At 47.1% G+C, this 19,968-nt stretch overlaps 1 protein-coding gene across 6 annotated transcripts; it reads right to left on the bottom strand.

Annotated features, from left to right (window-relative positions):
* Positions 1-1,510: 1,510 nt before the first annotated feature.
* CALML4 (calmodulin like 4) lies at positions 1,511-18,386 on the bottom strand. Of its 6 annotated transcripts, XM_007479622.3 has the most exons (6): positions 16,892-17,004; positions 16,789-16,819; positions 13,009-13,149; positions 8,659-8,847; positions 1,702-1,804; positions 1,511-1,615 (listed from the first exon to the last, which is right to left on the bottom strand). In XM_007479622.3, exons 1-5 carry the CDS (start codon positions 16,892-16,894, stop codon positions 1,707-1,709), a joined length of 462 nt encoding a protein of 153 aa, XP_007479684.1. In that variant the 5' UTR covers positions 16,895-17,004; the 3' UTR covers positions 1,511-1,615; positions 1,702-1,706. The 6 variants fall into 6 exon arrangements, with proteins under 6 accessions (XP_007479684.1, XP_056664703.1, XP_056664716.1 ...); XM_056808725.1 differs by lacking the exons at positions 16,789-16,819; positions 16,892-17,004 and adding an exon at positions 13,640-13,792; XM_056808739.1 differs by lacking the exons at positions 1,511-1,615; positions 1,702-1,804; positions 16,892-17,004 and adding exons at positions 6,244-6,398; positions 18,333-18,386.
* Between the last annotated feature and the right edge of the window lie 1,582 nt (positions 18,387-19,968).

Consider the following 19,968-nt stretch of genomic DNA (forward strand, 5'->3'; position numbering starts at 1 on the left):
GTTTTTATCCAGAAAGAGCTAACAAGTTACCAAAATAGTTGAATAAAAAAGTGGTGGTCACATCTGGGCCTTAGGAAGATTATTTTAACAGCTATGCAAAACCAATTGGAATCCTATAAAAATTCTCCAGGGTCTGAATTAAGGCAGTAATTGGGTAAAAGGAGGAAAAGGGATGGATGTAAGAAAGACTATGGAATTCAAATCAACAGTACTTAATAACAGATTAGATGAGAGTTACATCAAGGACCATTGTGAACCAGAATGGCTCAGAAGATGGTGCCATCAACAATCATGAGAGTTTGAGGGGGTAGCTGGGTAGCTCAGTGGATTGAAAGCCAGGTTTAGAGATGGGAGGTCGTGGGTTCAAATCTGGCCTCAGATACTTCCTAGCTGGGTGACCCTGGGCAAGTCACTTAACCCCTATTGCCTAACTCTGACTGCTCTTCTGCCTTGGAACCCATACACAGTATTGATTCTGAGATGGAAGGTCGGGGTTTAAAAAAAAAGTTTGGAGAAAAGGGGGCAGGTTTCATTTTGGAATATGTTGACTTTTAAATGCCGCTGGAAATCCGGGCATATGGATGTTCTATAGGTAAGGTAGAGAGAAAGTGGTCCCAGGACAGCCTTGAGAAAACAAGGCTTATATAGTAAAAATGGAAGATAATCCCACCCAAAGAGATGCAGAAGCATTCCTATAGGCAGGAGAAAGCAAAGTCTTGAATGCCAAGTGGGAAAAGAGCATCCATAGGGGGAGGATCAAAAATCGTGCCGGAAGCTCAAGAAAGTCAGGGAAGAGGAAGACTAGGATAGGTCAGAATTGGACCACTGAGCTGGGTAGGGTCGTACAGCTTCAGTGGAGCTGTGGCACGCGAAGCCAGCCGAGGGCTTGAGAAGTGGGTCGGTGGGAGGCAGAGCACGTGCCTTATCTCTTTACAAGCCTCTGGGAAAGGAGGAGAGAGCTTAAGACGCGAGGGAAGGGGTCCGTCGCAGGTGGGTAAGGGGCAGTAAGAGAGAAGGATGGAGGCACGGGCTCCCTAAGGGGGCTCCGGCCAAGGCACAGCTTAGCCTTAACAAGGAGAAGAGGGGAGGAGAGAGGAACTCAAGTCCTCGGCGATGAAAAGTTCTTGGGATCTAAAGGAACGTCTTGGCTAAGGAAACGTTCGGTTGCCAAAGCCCACGCCTCCTGCTAGCGGGTAGCGACAGGAGCTCTGTAGGACGTCCATGGATTTTTAGCATGTTCTAGCTCGAGCAGAAACCTTAGGACATCAACTTAACTGGAACACTTTATTTTCCAGATCGGTGACTCTTTTGTTGAGGAATATTCTAGAATCACGGTACCCAAGACAGGAACTGGAAATACATAACCAGCTCTGTTCCACAGCCGCCCCCCTCCCCAAGAATATTTTCTCTTAATGCTGGAGTAGCAATGATTTTTTTCTTTTGTTTGGAAGATAGTTGCTGTGCTTTGTGGTCGTTCGTTAGGTGGCCCCATTTAAGCGGACTCATTCAGTAAGGTCATGGTGCTGTCAAAAGCAATTTTATTCGTATTACTCCGGAAAAGTTGTGTGCAGCGGGGACACGACGTAGCGGTCTAGGTATGACAGCGCCATTCTCCCTAGAGTAAAAGGGATGCATTTTATGAAAATCCAATCCAGGATCCAAAGATTTCATATTTCAACCTCCTCTTTGTTCCATACATACCCAGTTCAGTAATCTGGCGCAGGACGGGTGATCTTTTGGATAAATTCGTTGTATTTCACTTTGCCATTTGGACCAATATTAGCTTCTCTCAGGAGATCATCCACTAGAATGAATCACATTAATTTATGAGTTCAGCTTCAGTGTTGTATGCATGGCATGATGCTCTTTTCAGAAAGGGGTCCCTAAAGAATCTTAGGACACCATGAGTGTATAGTATTTCCATACATTGACGGGAGCAAGAAGGATTGTGAGTGGCAAGTGGACAAGAGGAGTGTTTGCTCCGTCAGATCCTACACTCTGGGAGCTCAGTCAATTTTCCCTCTGCTCTCACTGAGTGTGGCTTTAGATTTCCGCTTCTTTAGTTTTAGTCTTAATTTAGGCTATTCCCAAACGCTTTCTAAGGGTTTTGGAAAGTGGGGAAGAGGAGGAAAGTGACATGAATTAGAACCTTGGTCTCACTCCAACCTTACCCTGAAAATTTTGAACCCAGGATTGGCCCAGCCTTTTCAGGATTCTCTGGCTTTGGGATTCAGTTTAAAAAACATATATTGAACACCTACTATATCCCTATCCCTAAGCTGGAATCACATTGACCTTGATGTAGACAGTGTGGAGACAAAAAACAAAACAAAAAAACCCTTTTTCTTCCTTGTTCTTATTTCACAATACCAATAAGATATTTAGTGCTTAGGTCATCTTGTCTTTCTTTTTTATAATATTTCCTCTATTTTTAATTAAAAAACTAGAACTGAAATGAATCTGCTTTCTATAAACCACAAACATAAAACTATAATTATTTGAGTTAGGGTTTTTTAATTCTTTTTTCCAGTGTTTCTTCTGGTTCTAGATGCCTGAGCAAAATCCTGGTTTGTCCATGCAGACTCACCAGTAAACCTTTTCATCCTATACCAACTCTTCCAGGACATCACCTCAACTTGCCCTTTTAGACGTCTTTCCCCACCTCGTTTTCAGCTTTTGTTCTAAAGCAGGGGTTCTTAATCTTTTTTGTAAGTCACAGACCCCTTTGGCAGTTTGGTGAAACCCTCGGACCCCTTCTTGGAATATTTCTCGATGCATAAAATGAAAGATTCAGAATCGCAAAGGAAATCAGTTATATCGAAATACAATTATTAAGTAAGTTAATGGATCCCATGTGAAGGCAGCCTCTCCTCACCCAATGTTGGATAGTTTAAGATTTTATTCTGGACTTTTCAGAGGATTCAGCTTCCAAAGGCTTTACACGAGGATATGAACATTGTCACCTCCCATATGAAATGATCTGGGACAGAGCCACTGAATGCACGTATTATTCAGGGCAGTTAGAAAATGTCCTGTGATTCTCTGTTCAGCCATCCCTCCCCAAAGTGTAATTATTATGCTCAGTGCCCAAGCTGGTATCTCGTAATAGTAGTTCTGGGTATTTTTAGGAAGTTGAGGAGACGGTAATTTATCTTCCTTCACCGAGAAGTTTCCTACGAAACAGCCGGCTAGTTGGAAGCATCCCAGTATGTCGTCCCTGAACATCAGATCTCTCTGCTGCTGGGGGCTCTGAGTCACTTTCTAGCAAGATGAAGGCTGCCAGCAGGAGACTCCCTCATGCCCATTTTAATGGGAAACACGATTTTCCAGCATCGTGCTAGTGCCTGACGGTACCATCTGGGTAGAATTCGGGTCATGCTCAGTAATGATTTCCTGTCCCTAATCTGAAGATCGGTAAAGAATGGAGGTCCTGAAGTAGGCCAGTCCCAGGCTTTGGAAGAGCCTTCAAGCTACACTGATTAGCTACTCAAGTTCTGAAAGAGGAAAAAAAATCGTTCAGTACCTGGATGGGCAGGTTCTCGTGTCCTCCTCTGCCTCGCAGCAGGAGGAAATAACATCCGTCCTCCTTGCTCCTTGGGAACACTATTGTTTTCTTTGCTGGCTAAACCAATGATAGATGTATGTGCGTTTGGTGGCATGTGTTGTTTGCTTTAGATACAGGCCATTAAACACATGAATTAGGAGAATAACAGTGGCCCACTTGCTAACTCTCCATATATATTTTTGGAACCAGGCCTGTGGCTTCATTACAGTCTTAGGGAGGCCTAGAAGCACTAAGAAGGTACATGACTTGCCCAGAGTCACACAGCCCTCCTGTGACAAGCCAGAACTTTGGGTTGAAGACTGGATCTCCATCCACAACAATGCTTGACAGATAAAGGACCTAGAAGGGTCCCTCCAAACCTGGGAAAAAAAGATCCAGATGTTGGATCAGTCACAGTCTTGCTGGTTACTGTATTGAAAAAGGAAGGAGAGATGCAGCTAGGTGACTCAGCAGATAGAGAGGTAGACATAGAGTCAGGAGGACCTGGGTTCAAGTTTGGCCTCAGATGCTGCCTAGTTGTGTGACCCTGGGCAAGTCATTTAGCCCCAATTGCCTACACCTTGGTTTAAAAAAAAAAGAATCATTCACACATTTGCTAGCTATGGGACCCTTAGTGAGTCATTTAACCCTGTTTGCTTAGCCCTTGCCCTTCTGTCTCAGAGTTGTCACTAAGACAAAGTAAAGGCTTTTTTAAAAGTCATTCATAAGGATATTTGTCTATGACATGGCAACAAAGGGGAGGAAAAGAGCATTAGAGATAGAATGAGTTTTAGGCAAAATCCTGACATGGGAGAGGTTCATCTCTGGCTCCATCGTCCTGTCCCATCAGTGTTCCTTTCCTTTACTGGAGGTCTTTGGGCAGAAGATGGGCGATCACTCTTCAGCACAATAGCAGAGGAGATTCTATCCCTATCTAGCTTGGTGGGACCAGATGACATCAGAGGGGTCTCTTCTAACTCTGAGGTAATATTAATCCTTATTCCCTTTTACCTACCCAGACCCCCCCATGCAAAACAACTCCCCCCCCCAAAAGAAATCCACAAAATTCTCAAAACCACTTCCTGGGAAGGTGATGAGAATTTAAAGGTGGGAGGCCTCCCAGAAGTCTCTGGAGTGCAGGAGGCCTTCATGAAGATAAAGGAGCCTCTCCCTGAAAAACGCAAAAATCCCCATCTACCATCCAAACATGTCTATCCTTGCTCCAATTCAGCCTTCAAGACTACTGCCAAAATGACCTTCCTAATGCAGGTCTGACCAGGAAACTCCCTCTCTTAAAAAAGCTCCCGGGGTCCTCATTGCCTGCAGCTTAAAATACAAGTCTCTTGATTTGGTGTTAGAGGTTCCAAGCTGCTGTTCCCAGCCAGTCTCCAATCTCACCCCACTCTCTCTTGCCTCTCTGAATTTGTGAGGACCACCTCCTGTCCCTGGTTCAGTCTCCTTGTCGGTCATTGCTTGTTGAAAACCCCTTTCTTCCCATCTCAGGTCCAGGTCCATCTTCCATGAAGCCTTTCCAGATGCCTCAGGGGGGAGTGTTTCCTCCCTTCTCAAATCTCTCATACCCATCTGTTCCACCATTACTACAAACATAGCACATTTATTTTTATCCTAGTCATAAGCTGCTTGAGGGGAGGGATTCTGTTATTTTCTCATCCTGATATCTCAAGCACCTTGCACTAGGACTGATCCATTTCTTGGTTGTCTGCATGTGCGATTTCATCAGCATAAACTCTCAGTGAGAAAAGCTCCTCTCCCAAATTCAGATTTCCAATGATTCTATAATTCATGGTTTCAATGGCCTGGAATACTGAGAGGTTAAGTAATCTGCCCCAAATCATGCTTGTGTCAGAAGCAGGATTTGATCTAAGACTTCCAGATCCACTGAAGCTAGCTGCCTCTTACCTAATAACTAAGACATAGGTACTTAGTGGGCAGCTAGGTGACTCGTTGGATTGAGAGCTCAATCAGAGGTTCATATCTGTCCTCAGACACTTTCTAGCTGTATGACCTTGGCCAAGTCACTTAGCCCCATTGCCTAGTCCTTACCATTCTTCTGTCTTGAAACCAATATACAACAACACTGATTCCAAGATGGAAAGTAAGGGTTCATTTAGAATGAAGAGAGAGAAGGAAAGGAAGGAAGGAAGGAAGGAAGGAAGGAAGGAAGGAAGGAAGGAAGGAAGGAAGGAAGGAAGGAAGGAAGGAAGGAAGGAAGGAAGGAAGGAAGGAAGGAAGGAAGGAAGGAAGGAAGGAAGAGAAAGGAATAAAAGGAAAGAAGAAAAAGAGAAAGAGAGAAATAAAGGAAGGAAAAAAGAAAGGAAGGGAAAGAAAAAGGAAGGAAGAAAAAGAGAAAGAAATAAGGAGAAAGGATGAAAGGAAAAAAGAAAGGGAGAAAGGAAGGAAGGAAAAGAAAGGAAGGGAGAACAGAAGAAAGGGAGAAAGATAAGGAGAAAGGAAGGAGAGAGAAAGAAAGAAAGAAGGACGGAATGAAGGAAAAAAGGAAGGAAGGAAGGGAAAGTAGTTATTTTTTTTTAATCTTTTAATTAAATTGAATGTCTTTACTGTTGTGATCTCTCTGACAAGGCAAGTCAAATCAACATTTACTTATGAGGCACCTACCATTCGCTAAGCATTGTGCCAAAAGCTGGGGATATAAAGAAGCCTCCCTCCAAAAGGGTCTAGTTTGACTCATTTTTTTAATCCGAATCCATTTTGGCTAGCAAGTAGATTCGCCCCCCACCTTCTCCTCCCTCCGCCCCCCCCACCCCCGGCCCCCGAATTTTCAGTTGCCTCGATTGCGTTTTCACTAAATAGCAGCTGAGTTTTCTGGAGGGGCCTGAAAGAAAAGGAATTCACCAATTAATAGGAAGGAAAATGATTCCCAGGTTTGCGCCCGGAGCTCTGGGATTTGGTTGTCATCTCGGAGGAAACCTGAACTGCTCGGGTTGAGGCGGTCAGGTAACGCTCCGGAGGGGGGCCCCTGGCTCGAAGAGACAGAAAGGAAGCTGGATCCCTCCCCCCCCAGCTCCCAGTCTCCGGATCCCCAGCACGGGAGGGGGCCGGGGAGGACCTTGGCGATGGGGGTGGGGGAAGGGCGGCTCTAAGGACAGCTAGGAGAGCGCTTCAGTCTGGGGCCGGGGCTTTGTTCTACTCCAAGGCTTTGTGTTGGAGTCAAGCCCGAGGAGGCTCGGGTTTCTCAAATAAAAGGAAGTTCTTAGGAGGCAGCAAAGTTGGCTGTGAGCCTGCTGATCTGGAAGGCTTTCAAGCAGTGGAGTCCTCCTGTGCATTCCTGACATACTGCATTTCCCTGGAAATTGTGTGGGTGTTATAAGCAGATTACTCCTCGATATTTGCTTTTCTAGCTGTCAAGGAGCAAAGGCCACACTCCCAAGAGCGCTGCTAGAACCAGGACGGACCTGAGGAAAAGTCCTCCGCAGGTTGGGTGCCTTCCTGAGCAGAGTACGGTATTCTGGGAAGAGCAGATTCCCCGGAGTACTGACAGGGACCACTGAGTCTGACCCAAGGCTTTAAAACATTTCAAGTGATGCCTGACTTTTTGCCCCTTCTTAGAATGAGTTCAATTTCTTATCCAAAATTAGTAATTTTTAAAAAGCGTATTTTAAATTCATAGAACTTTAAAGGTAGAAAAGTCCCTTAGACATCATCTCATCATGCGGGGGGCAGCTAGGTGTCCAGATGGACAGAATACCAGGATAGATCCTGGGCGTGTCACTTAACCCTGTTGGCCTCAGTTTCCTAAAGTGTAAAATGAGCTAGAGAAGGAAATGATAAACCATTCCAGTATTTCTGCCAAGAACCCCCAAATGGGGTAAAAAAGAGTCAGACACAACTGAACAACAGTCCAACGACCTTATTTTATAAAGGAACAGAAGAGAAGCTGCTGGGTGACACAGAGGATAGAGGGCCAGGTCTGGAATCAGGGTTCAAATTTGACTTCAGATACTTCCTAGCTGTGTGACCCTGGGCAAGTCACTTAACCTTGTTTGCTTCACCCTTGCCTTTCTAAAGTTGTTACTAGGAAAGAAAGGAAAGGAAAAAAGAGGAGAGGAGAGGAGAGGAGAGGAGAGGAGAGGAGAGGAGAGGAGAGGAGAGGAGAAGGCAAGGCAAAAGAGAGAAAGAGAGAGGAAGGGAGGGAGGAAGGAAGGATGAAGGGAGGGAGGAAGGAAGGAAGGAAGGAAGGAAGGAAGGAAGGAAGGAAGGAAGGAAGGAAGGAAGGAAGGAAGGCAGGAAGGAAGGAAGGAAGGAAGGAAGGAAGGGAGGGAGGGAGGGATGGATGGAAGGAACTGAAATATGGAGTTTAAATAACTTATCCAATCTTCCCCAACAAGACTCCAATCCAGATCTCTGATTCCCAGTTTAATACTCTTCTGACCATATTGCCCCCCAGAACCGAGGGAGCCATTTCCTGCTTTCCTCTGTTGGTCAGAATTAGAGAGAAACTCTTAAGTGCGTTTAAGTTTGAGATATTTGTAGCCCTTCCAGTTTCCATACACTGTGTTTGTAATAATAAAAAAAAAAATAGGAAATTCCTTTGAATTCAATTACAGAGCTTTGTCCTGGAGTTCTGTTTTGACTGGGTGTTTATAATACAAACTGCTCCTATGAATATTCTTGTTGTAATTTTATGGTTTCATTTCCATAACTCCTCCCTTCTGGTTAGTGAAACTAGCAAGTAAAGTCAGGAAGACCAGACTTGAGTTCAAATGTGTCCTCAGACACCACCTGTGTTATCCTGGGTAAGTCACTTAACCCTATTGGCCTCAGTTTCCTCATCTATAAAATGAACTAGAGAAAGAAATGGCAAAGCACTCCAGTATCTTTGTCATGAAAACCCCAAATGGGGTCAGAAAGAGTCAGATACCTCTAATCAATAATATTGGGAGGAGATGATAAGTAAAGAATTGAGAAGGATCATAAGTGCTGGAAGGATCCATTCAGTCCAGCCAGGAGCAGGCCAGTTCTCACCCCTGCGTTTAGCAGCAGAAATAGGCAAGAGCTAATGGCCACTCATCCTGTGCTGTTCATGGGACCTGGGGCTGGTCACTGAATTTTGGCCACATACAGAAGTCCCTTACCTTCCTTGTTGGTCAGTCGTTCCCCCATTTTAGTGAGTTTGGATCTCAGCTCTTCTGCAGTGATGTACCCCTTCTTCTCTTTATCAGTCATCAACATGGCCAACAGAATTTCTTTTTGTGGCTCTTCCTGTTGCATTTGCTTATGCATGATGGTAAGGAAGGTGGAAAAATCCAGTTCTGAATTTCTATCTGGAAATTCACAAGGGATAAGGAGGAGAGTTTGCTCCAGGAGATCTGAGAGTGGCTAATGAGGAATTAAGTATCAAATCAATTTAGGACAAGACCCCCCAAAAAGAGGGACCTGCCTTTTCAGTTTTTCTATAGTTGCATTCCCTATGGACTGAAGGAAAGATGGCGCAATGGAATGAATCTTGGAGTCAGAAGATCCAAGTCCCAGCTTTGCTCCTTTCTAACTGTGAGACTTGGGGTAAGTCTCTGTTCTTGGATTTCTGCAAAATGAGGGGATTCATAATATTTAGAGATGGAAGGGACTTGGAGAAAATAAGTTCAGTATCCTTACTTTATATATGGGGAAATGGAGGTCCAGACATATTAAAAGATTAATATTTATGAAATAACCAATATTAAATTATTTTCCAGGGTTATATAGGTAAATCTGAACTCAGAACTATAATTAGCAATGTTAATGCCTGGAACAAAAGGTAAAAGGTTGGTGAGAAGGGAGATGACTCCAGGGAACTGCCTGGGAAAAAAAGCACAACATAAGATTCCAGGGAATTAATCATTATGAGCCAGTGGATCCTAAAAACAATTCATGATTTCTAAATTCTGATGCTCTGAAGCAAAGCTCTGATTAATCCACCCTAGTAGCTCAGTGGATTGAAAGCCAGGCCTAGAGACAGAAGGTCCTGATTTCAAATTTGAACTCAGATGCTTCCTAGCTGTGTGACCCTGGGAAAGTCACTTCACCCCCAGAGCCTAGTCCTTCTGCCTTGGAATCAATATATAGGATTTTAATTTTTAAAACATTTAAAAAAAAGAAACACCTGAGTGTGGCTGAAGGAGCAGAGTTTTTTGCAGACTGACTTTCTGTGAAAGGACAAAAAGTTAGAAAATAACAAAGACATTCTTCATCTCTTGGAACAAGAAACTCCAAAACAAAAATGGAAAAGAAGACCCATTCCTACCAGCACTCTGGGGCTTGGAAGAGAACCCTTTCTGCAAAGCAGGGAGTTAGGACTTTCAGTCCAGGGTCAGCCACTGGTGAGTTGGATCTGTCTGTCTTTCTGTCTCTCTCACACAAACACTTCCGTCATACCATCACTCCTGAGTTACAGTTTGGGGGCATTTTCAGTACAGTGCAATGGACAGAATGTTGAATTTGGAGTCAGGATGACCAGGGCTCAAATCTTAAATTGGAAACAGGAAATCTAGTGCCCCACAACACCAAAAGGCTACAGGATTTGAAGTCAGAGGGCCACAGTTTGAATCCCCACCTTTGATACTTAATACTTAATTACTTTCATACTTACTTTGATACTTTCATACTTAATTCCATTTTCCTCACTTGTAAAATTCAGAGTTGATGGTAGAAAATCCCTTACAGCACAAAATTCATAACTTAATAGAGATTTGACCATGAGCAAATTACTTATCCTCTAGGAACTTAATTTCCTCCTCTGTAAATTGAGGATAATATCTGTAGTACCTTCTTTACAAAGTTATCTTAGGAAGCTCAGATTAGGTAATATGTGTGAAACATACACATTGCAGACTTTAAAGGGGGAGAGAAGGAAATATTTCTATCATGCCCACTAGATGCGAAGCGCTTTTTACAAATATGACCTCATTATTATACCCATTTTACAGGGGAGGAAATTGAGGCAGAGATTAAGTGACTTGCCCAGGGTCACACAGCTAGTGTCTGATGGCAGATTTGAACTTGAGTCTTTTTGGGCTTCAGACTCAGAGCTCTATCTACTCTCCCATCAGCTGCTGCTAGGCACACATCAATTATTGAATTATTCTTTTCAGGCCACCATCGACCTAGTCATACAAGATGTCCTTCACATCAGCTTTAAGAGGTTGCTTATGTGGAGTACTTGAATCCTTCCAGATGCATTGAGCTGCTTGAGGGGAGGGATTCTGTTATTTTCTCATCCTGATATCTCAAGCACCTTGCACTAGGACTGATCCATTTCTTGGTTGTCTGCATGTGCGATTTCATCAGCATAAACTCTCAGTGAGAAAAGCTCCTCTCCCAAATTCAGATTTCCAATGATTCTATAATTCATGGTTTCAATGGCCTGGAATACTGAGAGGTTAAGTAATCTGCCCCAAATCATGCTTGTGTCAGAAGCAGGATTTGATCCAAGACTTCCAGATCCACTGAAGCTAGCTGCCTCTTACCTAATAACTAAGACATAGGTACTTAGTGGGCAGCTAGGTGACTCGTTGGATTGAGAGCTCAATCAGAGGTTCATATCTGTCCTCAGACACTTTCTAGCTGTATGACCTTGGCCAAGTCACTTAGCCCCATTGCCTAGTCCTTACCATTCTTCTGTCTTGAAACCAATATACAACAACACTGATTCCAAGATGGAAAGTAAGGGTTCATTTAGAATGAAGAGAGAGAAGGAAAAGAGAAAGGAAGAAAGGAAGGAAGGAAGGAAGAAAGGAAGGAAGGAAGGAAGGAAGGAAGGAAGGAAGGAAGGAAGGAAGGAAGGAAGGAAGGAAGGAAGGAAGGAAGGAAGGAAGGAAGGAAGGAAGGAAGGAAGGAAGGAAGGAAGGAAGGAAAGAAAAGGAAAGAAAAAAGATGATGAAAGAGATAGATGCCTGGGAAGACTTTTATGAACTGAGGCAAAATGAAGTGAGCAGAACCAGGAAAATAACTTATACAATAATAAAAAACCTCCCAAAAGACAAGTAACTTTGAACAACTTCAAAACTCTGATCAATACAGTGATTCCCAAGATTCTAGAGAACCACTGGTGAAACATGCTTCCCACTGAAGGGGTTTTTTGGTTTTGTTTTCTTTGATAATGAGGAAGGGAAAGGAGGTAAGAAAGAGAGAAAATTAAATTATTATTTTTTAAAGTAATTTAACAAATAGAAGGTTTGGTTTTCATATACAATCCTCTTTTTTGTTCTTTGTATATGAAAATGTTCATATTTGTCCATAACTGTTAAGTTTCTAACAAGAAACATCAGGAGGTTTTGTTTTTGTTTTCTTTGGGTATGGAATAGAGATAGGAAGGAAAGAAAACTAAGTTTTTATTAATTGAAAGAAATGTAGGAGGCAACTAAGTTACTCAGTAGATTGAGAGTCAGGCACAGAGGTGGGAGGACCTGAGTTCAAATTTAACCTCAGACCCTTCCCAGCTGTGTGACCCTGGGCAAGTCACTTAACCCCTATTGCCTAGCCCTTACAGCTTCTGCCTTGGAACCAGTACACAGTATTGATTCTGAGACAGAAGGTAAGGGTTTAAAAAAATGGGGTGTAGGGGTAGCTAGGTGTAATTATTCTAAGAAAAAAAGGTAACGGTTATACATTTTTTTAATTTAATAAAAAATAAACACCCTGAGCAAGTCACTTAACCCTGACTACCTTATCCCAGTGAAGGGAAGGGTTTAAAAAAAATTTTTTTTAATCAATCAACAAATTAACTAAACAAAGGTCATGGCTCTTTGTTAGTGGAATTGTATATGTTTGTCTGTAATTGTTAAGTTAATCACAAAGAAGGTCCAAGGTTTTGGTTTTCCTTGACGGGAGAGGGAAGGAATAGAATTGGAAGGAAAGAAAATTAAGGGAAAAGAAAAATTTAATTTAATTAAAAATAAACTAACCGAAGGTCATGGTTTCAGATACAATCCTTTTCTTGTCCTTCGTGTATGGAAATGTTTATATTTGTCCGGAATTGTTCCGTTTATAAGGAAGAACACTTGGATAAAGAAAAGGGAACCTGGGCCTCAGGGTTTTCCTGGCTCCAGTCATCTCCAGCCGGCTAACCCTTTCCCCAGGATGCTTAAGTGTAGATGGCAGATGCCGCCCCCGCCTCCAGCGGCTATCATTTCTCCCTCGGAGGCCTCTCTCCCCTCACAAGAGCGTGGGGCTGATGGTCTTTTATTTCATACGGGGTTCTCCCTGCCTCCACGTAGGACTTTGGGGGGCCGAGGGAGGGCATGGCTCGGGGCCGCTCCTCCGCCCCGCTCCCTCGGCCTCTACTTCTCCCCCTCCCAGGCTGCTCCTGGCGGCCTCTATTCCGCCTCCTCCGTGGTCCTCCCCCGGCACTGCCTCAGCTTCCCCACCGGGCTGACAGCTGTGGCTGCTTCTTACTTAATAACCCCTGCTCGGCTCCCCCCGGAGCCCCCCGGCTCCAGCTGCCTTACCTAGTTTGTGATTCAGCAGGTGTCGTCCCACTTCTCCCGGGGTCGGGCTGGCCCCCAGGCACCGCATCACCACGAGGAGGTCGTTGGCTTTTATTCGCCCTCGCTGTCCCTTGTCGTACAGGGAGAAGCATTCCTTGAACTCTGGCTCCGCGAGGGGACGGAGACAAAGGCAAGAGTCCGTCATCCTTCGCAGGGCTTGGGAAGGAAAGGCAGCCTCCCCGCCCGTGGGCCACGGAGCAGCGGGGAGCCGAGCCACCCCGAAACACCCCGCCCGCCCCGCGGGAACAGGTCCGCTTCTCGGGCCAGGGCTTGGGCGCGATCTGCCCTAGGGCAGCCCGAGGGGGCGTCCGGCCCGCATCCCCCCAAATGCCCCGCCTGGCTCTTCTTAGAGAAGCCCTGGTGGGGGGTAGCAAGGTGGCCCCGGAGTCAGGACAGCCCTGCTTCGAAGCTGCCTTCAGACCCTTCCCCGTTGGATGACCCGGGGCAGGTAAGGCATAGAACCGGCTCTGCCTGGCCCTCACCCTTCCGTCTTTGTCACTAGGATAGAAAGTAAGGGTTAAAAAAATAACATAGAGTCCCCTCAGCCTTGCTCCTATCGTCCCATTTTGCCTGATTCGTTTCAAACTCTTACCTTCTGCCTTAGAACAGAAGAGCGCTGGGCAACTGGAGTCAAGTGACTTGCCCAGGGTCACAGAGCCGGGACGTGTGAGGCCACGTGGGAACCCAGGATCTTCCTTTTCCAGATCTAGCGCCCTCTCCACTGAATCACAGTAGCTGCCCCTCCCCCCCATGTTTGAAGTCATTTGTGTATGTTTTATGTCCCTCCTGGATTGGAAGCGGGATTCTTACTATTACAAAAAGTCATTGCCCCGTGTTTAAACCACTCCATTCAAGTGAGCGGAAGCAGGGAAACCATGTGTACACGAACAGCCCCTGTGAAAACAACTTCGAGAGCCCTAAGCCCCCTCTCTGATCGCCGCAGTGACGCCCCTGATTCCGGAAGACCGATAATGAACCAGGATAGCGAGAGACCTCGGGCCAAGGGGGGGAATTGTTTGACTTGATTATGTATTTCTGGTTGTGTCTTGTTTTTTTTAAACCTTTACCTTCCGCCTGGGAATCAGTACTGTGGGTACTGGGGTAAGGGCCCGGCCAAGGGGGTTAAGTGACTTGTCCAGGGCCACACAACTAGGACGTGTCCGAGGCTAGATTTGAACTCCCATCTCTATCTATTAGGCTCTTGATCCACTGAACCACCCAGCTGTCCGTTTTTATATATCTATTAAAAGCCTTTTGCTTTTCTGTTCTTCACACCCACTTGTGGGGAGAGCGATTTAAATTTTTAAAAAAGTTAAACATAAATAAAAGCACTCCACAACCTTCCTCAGAGGCCTCTTCCCCCTGTAGAGGCCCCCCTGCCTTAAGCCAGAAAGAGTGCTTTGGGGAAAAGAACGCTGGATTTGGGACTCAAACCCAAGTTCTGCTTTTTTTTGTTCCTAACCTCCAGACAAGTCATTTCACCGAAGTCTCCATAAAGGAGGGGCTTAGACTAAAATACTCAGAACAGCATTTCTATAGCACCTAGGGGGTGCCCCACACTGTTAAAATATTTCTCTTCATGTGTTCCTCACCACAACCCTGGCTGAGAAGTGCTGTTATTATGGCCGCTTAACAATTGGGGAAACTGAGGCAGACAGCAGCCGTTAGGTGGCTTGCCAAGATCACCCAGCTGGTAAGGGTCTGAAATGGCATTTGAACTGGTGTCGAGTGCAGTCCCAGCCTCGATCTTCCCTGGATCTCTGGGAGCTGGCGCAGCTCGCTTTCTAGGAGGTTCCTCTTTAGGTCTGAGCTTGGAGGTCATCGCCTCCACAGGAGGGACACGTTCCCGCGGGACCCGGCCTCTCTTCCGCTCGCTGATGGCGGATACATTCCTTTGTCTTCCCTTCCCTTGGAGGTCAGTCCCAGAGCCTCGAACCTTCGCTTCCAAAGTTTCTTGGTCTCGGGACTCTTCAGCCGGCCCACCGTCATCTTTAGCCCCTCGGGTCAGGCCCGTCCCAATGACCCCCTCAGACGGCGCCCGGCCCCGGCGGGGAGCACGCCCCAGGCTGGGGGGGGGGCGGGGAAGAGAGGACGGAGCACGGTGGCTACGAGGGAGCCGGAGGCCTCTTAATGTTTCCTAATTAATGAACTATGGAGTTCCTCAGCCTCGGAACATCCATCAGAGAGCCAAAGGATCTCTAGCGGGGGAAAGCTTTGGAAACATTGGTGTGTGTAGGGCTACAGCCCGGAATACTAATGAAAGGCCGGGTGGGCGGCGTTCAAAGTCAATTAGCTGCCTTTCGGTAAACAGACGAGCGCTGGGGGAGGGGCCTGCTGCTCTCGCCTCCAACTTCCCCCGTCGCCCGGGCGCAGGCTCCCGAGTCTCCCCGGTCCGGGGTGGAGGAGCTGCGTGGCGGGAGGATTGTGGGAGAGAGGGCTGGGGGCCAGAGGGGCTGAGCGGCGGGCTAATTAGAGGAGACACGTCGTGGGGAGCAGGGGGGGATGGGCCTGGAGGCTTTAAGTGGAACGTCAAGAAATCGGACGTGACATCTTCATTTCCTGCCGAAGCCTCATTCGGTCTGAGGACGCTCCGCTCAGGGAGCAGGAATTAATGGTCTGAATTCCTGTCGCCCGCTGTCATGTGGGGTTGGGATGAAGAGGGTGGATGGGCGGCCTTGCGGGGAGGGCGGAGAGCCTGAAGCGGCCCCCCAGACCGCTCCCCTGTGGCTGGGGGACGCGAGGAGGGGCTCCTTCCTAGCCTTGCTATTTGGGGAGAGAGAAGCGGCCCCGGGGTGGGAGCGGGCAAAAAGCCTGCGATTCCTTCGCGTTCTCCCCCCTCCCCCACCCTTTGCCCACGGGAGAGAGGTAGGAAATGTACAAATGGTCCTCCTTTCATTTGCGGGCGGGACGCATCTTAGACCCTACTATTGGGGGTAGAGAAGTAGACCTGGAGGCAGGAGGTCCCAGGTTCAGATTTGCCCTCAGACACTTCCTAGCAGTGTGACCCTGGCGCTGTCACTTGGCCTTGCTTGCCTAGCCCTTGTCCTTCCTCTTAGAGTATCATTAAGACAGAAAGTAGAGATTTTAAAAAGAGAGGAAAGAGGGGGCAGCTGGGTAGCTCAGTGAATGGAGAGCCAGGCCTAGAGATGGGAGGTCCTGGGTTCAAACGTGGCCTCAGACACTTCCTAGCTATGTGCCCCTGGACCAGTCACTTAGCTCCCATTGCCTTGCCGTTACTGCTCTTCTGCCTTGGAACCCATACACAGTATTGACTCCAAGATGGAAGGTCAGGGTTAAAAAAAGAGAGTGAGAGAGAGAAAGACCATACCATGAAGCTAGTATCTGTTCTACTTTGAGCTTGCAGCATGCATGACCTTAGACAAGTCACTTCCATTCTCTGGGCTTACATTTCCTCATAAAGGAAGGGAACTGGACTATATGAGAGTCTAAAGTGGCAAGAACTGCAGGCATCAAACTTCCCTTGGTTCTCAACATCTCTCATTTTGACTAAGTATCTTCAACTGGTTTATTAAAAAGAAGGAAGCAGGGGAGAGCCCTGCCAGAGCCAGGCCTGGGCCTGCCCCCCCCCCCAGCCCGCCGGAGGACCCCCAGGCCCTTACACAGCCCCCCTCAAGGGCCCGAGCAGCTGTAATCAATCAGGCAGAACTATCCAGGAGGCTGGCTTTTACCAGAAGGCCTCGAACTGGTGCTCCTGATCATTAAAAAGCGAGCTGTACTTACCATGAATTTGATCCTGGGACAGAAACTTGGCCTGCGGCAGAGAGAGAGAGAGTTAAGGGCTGCGGCTCCTCTTCCCTGTCCCCGGCCCGCTGCGCTCACTCACCATGCTTTCCTCCCTCTGGATCTGAGCGCTCCCTGGACTCTGGAGATGCCCTGCCTCCGTTACTTCCCTTCCTGTGGACTCAGTGCTAAAGTCCGGCCACTGCCAGCGTGGGGTGGGGAGGGATGGTAATAAATACCAGCTGCCACGGCAGCCGGGCTCCACTGTACGCAGGGTCGGATTCCAGCTTGTGGCAGCAGCTGCCCGTCTGCCCAGGAAGGGGCCACATGCGGAAAGGAAGGTTTCTAGGAAAATGGCTGAGAACGTGGCCCGGCGGCTAGGCGGGGGCTCCTGGGGAGACCGACACGGCCAGGGTCTCTCGGGCCCTGGCAGCGCCCCTGGCAAAGGGGCCACTGTCTCGTCAGACTTGATTTTTGGCCAGAGACGGTCACCTTTTGACGGCAACTGGGCGAGAGGGCTTTGCACGAAGCTCTTTTGTCTTACATTCTCATCTAGATGGCATCCTTCTTTGGGGATTGGTGGGTATGGGGTAGGCGTGGAGGGTCAGAATAAATGGGGAAAGTCCACAGATATTCCAAAATGAACAGTCTTAGCGACGAGCTAAGGAAGACAGGAGAGATGTCTCCCTTTGCTTGGAGAAACGAAATGATCTGAATAATCCCCAACCTGGATAACAAATAGCTCCCAAAGGGTCCGTCCTTGACAGTCTTTCCTGTACTCTTGCTAGGAAGGAAGGCAGTGTGCCATACAGAAGAGCAGTGGACCTGGAGGCAGAAGCGTCATGTACGGTGAGACCTTAGGTGAGTCACTTGACCTCTGTGGGCTTTAGTCACCCTCTGTAAGAAAGGGCAATCTTCCCTCTGCCTGTGGACGTGGGAGCCTTGGGCATGTGGAAGGGGAGAAAGGTAGGATGGGGCAAGGGCTCCAGTGAGTGAAGACTCTGCTGTGCAGTCACGTCTTACTCTTGGTGACCCCATTTGGGATTTTTTTTAACCCTAACCTTCTGTCTTAAAATCAATACTGTGTATATAATTCCAAGGCAGAAGAACAGTAAGGGATAAGCAAAGGGAGCTAACTGACTTGCCCAGGGTCACTCAGCTAGGAAGTATCTGAGATCACATTTGAACCCGGGACCTCCCATCTCTAGGCCTGGCTCTCAATCCACTGGCCACCCAGCTGCCCCTTGGGATTTTTTTTTTTTGCAAAGATACTGGAGCTTTTGCCATTTCCTTTTCCGGCTCATTTTGCAGATGAGGAAACTGAGGCAACAGGACTAAATGAACCACTTAGCTGCTTCCAAGGCAAATAGAGCTTCAGTGGTTTGCTAGTAGAGGGCTAAGGCGGTTCTGAGCTCAGGTCTGGCTGACTCCAAATGCAAGGCTCTATCCACCCAAAGACTAACTCGTAAGGGCGAATTCATCCGGTAAGCGAGCCCTGAATGGGGAAATGCAGGGAAGGATGGCTCTGCCCCCTCTGAACTCACTGGTCCTTCCAAGGGGTTTGTGGCCGAGATGGAATCCCCGCGGACCGAGCTTGGGAACTGTGGGGACGGTGCAAGGTCCCACCCTCACCCCTCCCCCATTTCCCCGGAACCATCTTTCCTGTGCGCAGTTCGGATTTCAGACATTCTGTGTTTTTCACCACTAAGGCCATTGGCCCTCATTTGGGAATCAGAAAATACAGGCCCGGAAAGAAGGTGATCCGCCGTCAGCGGGCCAATGGAGTGTGGTCTGGGGTTATAAAGGGACGTGACGCCATCGAGCCGGGGCCGGCCCCTTTAAGACCGAGAGGGTGGGCGCAGAGCGTGCCCTCTCCTGACCCCGGCGTCAGGTGGGGGGAGGAGGGGGACCAGATTGTGACCCGGAAGATCTTGGAGGAGGCGTCGCCTCCTCCGTGGTCTGAGGAGCCCCCACATGCCGGGAAGGAATCGTCTTTCTGCAAATTGGCCTCGAACGGAAACTCGAACCCAGGTTCCTGGAACAATTTCAGATGCTTTCTCAGACGACCCTGCTCAGGTCTCCCCCTCCCTCCCTTAGCCCCAGACCCTGCCACATGGGTCCCCTCACGTCCCTGTATTGTCCTAAGCCACTTCCTCGACCAGGGAGCCACCCCACATACGGTAATGGGTCAGAACTTTGGTACAAACTAAGAGTCATCTACACATTTGTTACGGGCCTACTGTGTGCCAGGCACTGGGCTTAAACCCCTGAGAAGTGAAGGCCATCCCTGCTCGCATTAGTGTATCATCTAATAGAGGGATCCGCGTGCAAACAACTCTTAGTCAAGACCCCATTTGGGGGTGTCCTTGGCAGAGATACTGGAGTGGTTTGTCATCTCCTTCTCCAGCTCATTGGACAGATGAGGAAACTGAGTTAAGTCTCAGGCAGGGTCATACAGCCAGAGGCTGAGGCTGGATTTGAACTCGGGAAGATGAATCTTTCTGACTCGGAGCCTCTAACTGCCGGTAAGATAACGAAAGAGAAATATAGAATGTATAAGTGTAAATATGAAACACAAATATAAAAATAAATATAATGTATAAATATAAAACTCATAAAATTAAAATAAATATACAATTTATAAATAGTAACATAAAAATTAAAATATAAACAAAATTCATCAATATAAAACTTATACATATATTTTTAAAAGCATGAACAGAAAGAAGATACTAGAATTAAGGGGGATGGGGAAATGGTTTCTCTAGAAGGTGGGATTTTTTTAGCTAGGACTTCAAGGTAGCCAAGAGGCAAATGAGGTCGTTGTTCACTCAAACAGGCTGGGCTGAGCCTGTAAAGGGGGTGCTATCAGTAACACTGGCGCTCTCAATTATTTATACTAGTAAAGGGAATGGGGTGTGGGTAATAGAGAAGAGAAGCCAGGAGCCCTCTAATTAAGTCATGTCTTATAGCAACAGGTAAATCTAATTTTGTCTTGCACAGACTAATGTTCCTGAGCACTCAGCACAAGGCAGCAGAGATGAGAACCCAGATGATCTTGGGACTCATTGTTTGCTGTCAGCGGTGGGGAGGCAGCATTGCATAGCAGACTAAGTCCTGGGTTCAAGTCCCACCCATGAGCTATCCTGGCTGTGTGACCCATGGCAAGGTACTCAACCC

This window comes from Monodelphis domestica, chromosome 1, assembly GCF_027887165.1.
Source record: "Monodelphis domestica isolate mMonDom1 chromosome 1, mMonDom1.pri, whole genome shotgun sequence".
In the NCBI taxonomy this organism is placed as follows: domain Eukaryota; kingdom Metazoa; phylum Chordata; class Mammalia; order Didelphimorphia; family Didelphidae; genus Monodelphis; species Monodelphis domestica.

Bases quoted from the DNA above. Each gene is read 5' to 3' on its own strand.
- CALML4 (XM_056808720.1), bottom strand. From the start codon at position 13,811: ATGACTTCAAACATGGGGGGGAGGGGCAGCTACTGTGATTCAGTGGAG. The intron at 13,150-13,639 runs GTAAGAGTTTGA...TCGCGGAGCCAG, and splicing joins CTTCTGTTCTAAGGCAGAAG to AGTTCAAGGAATGCTTCTCC. The intron at 8,848-13,008 runs GTAAGGCAGCTG...GTGAATTTCCAG, and splicing joins CCTGCTGAATCACAAACTAG to ATAGAAATTCAGAACTGGAT.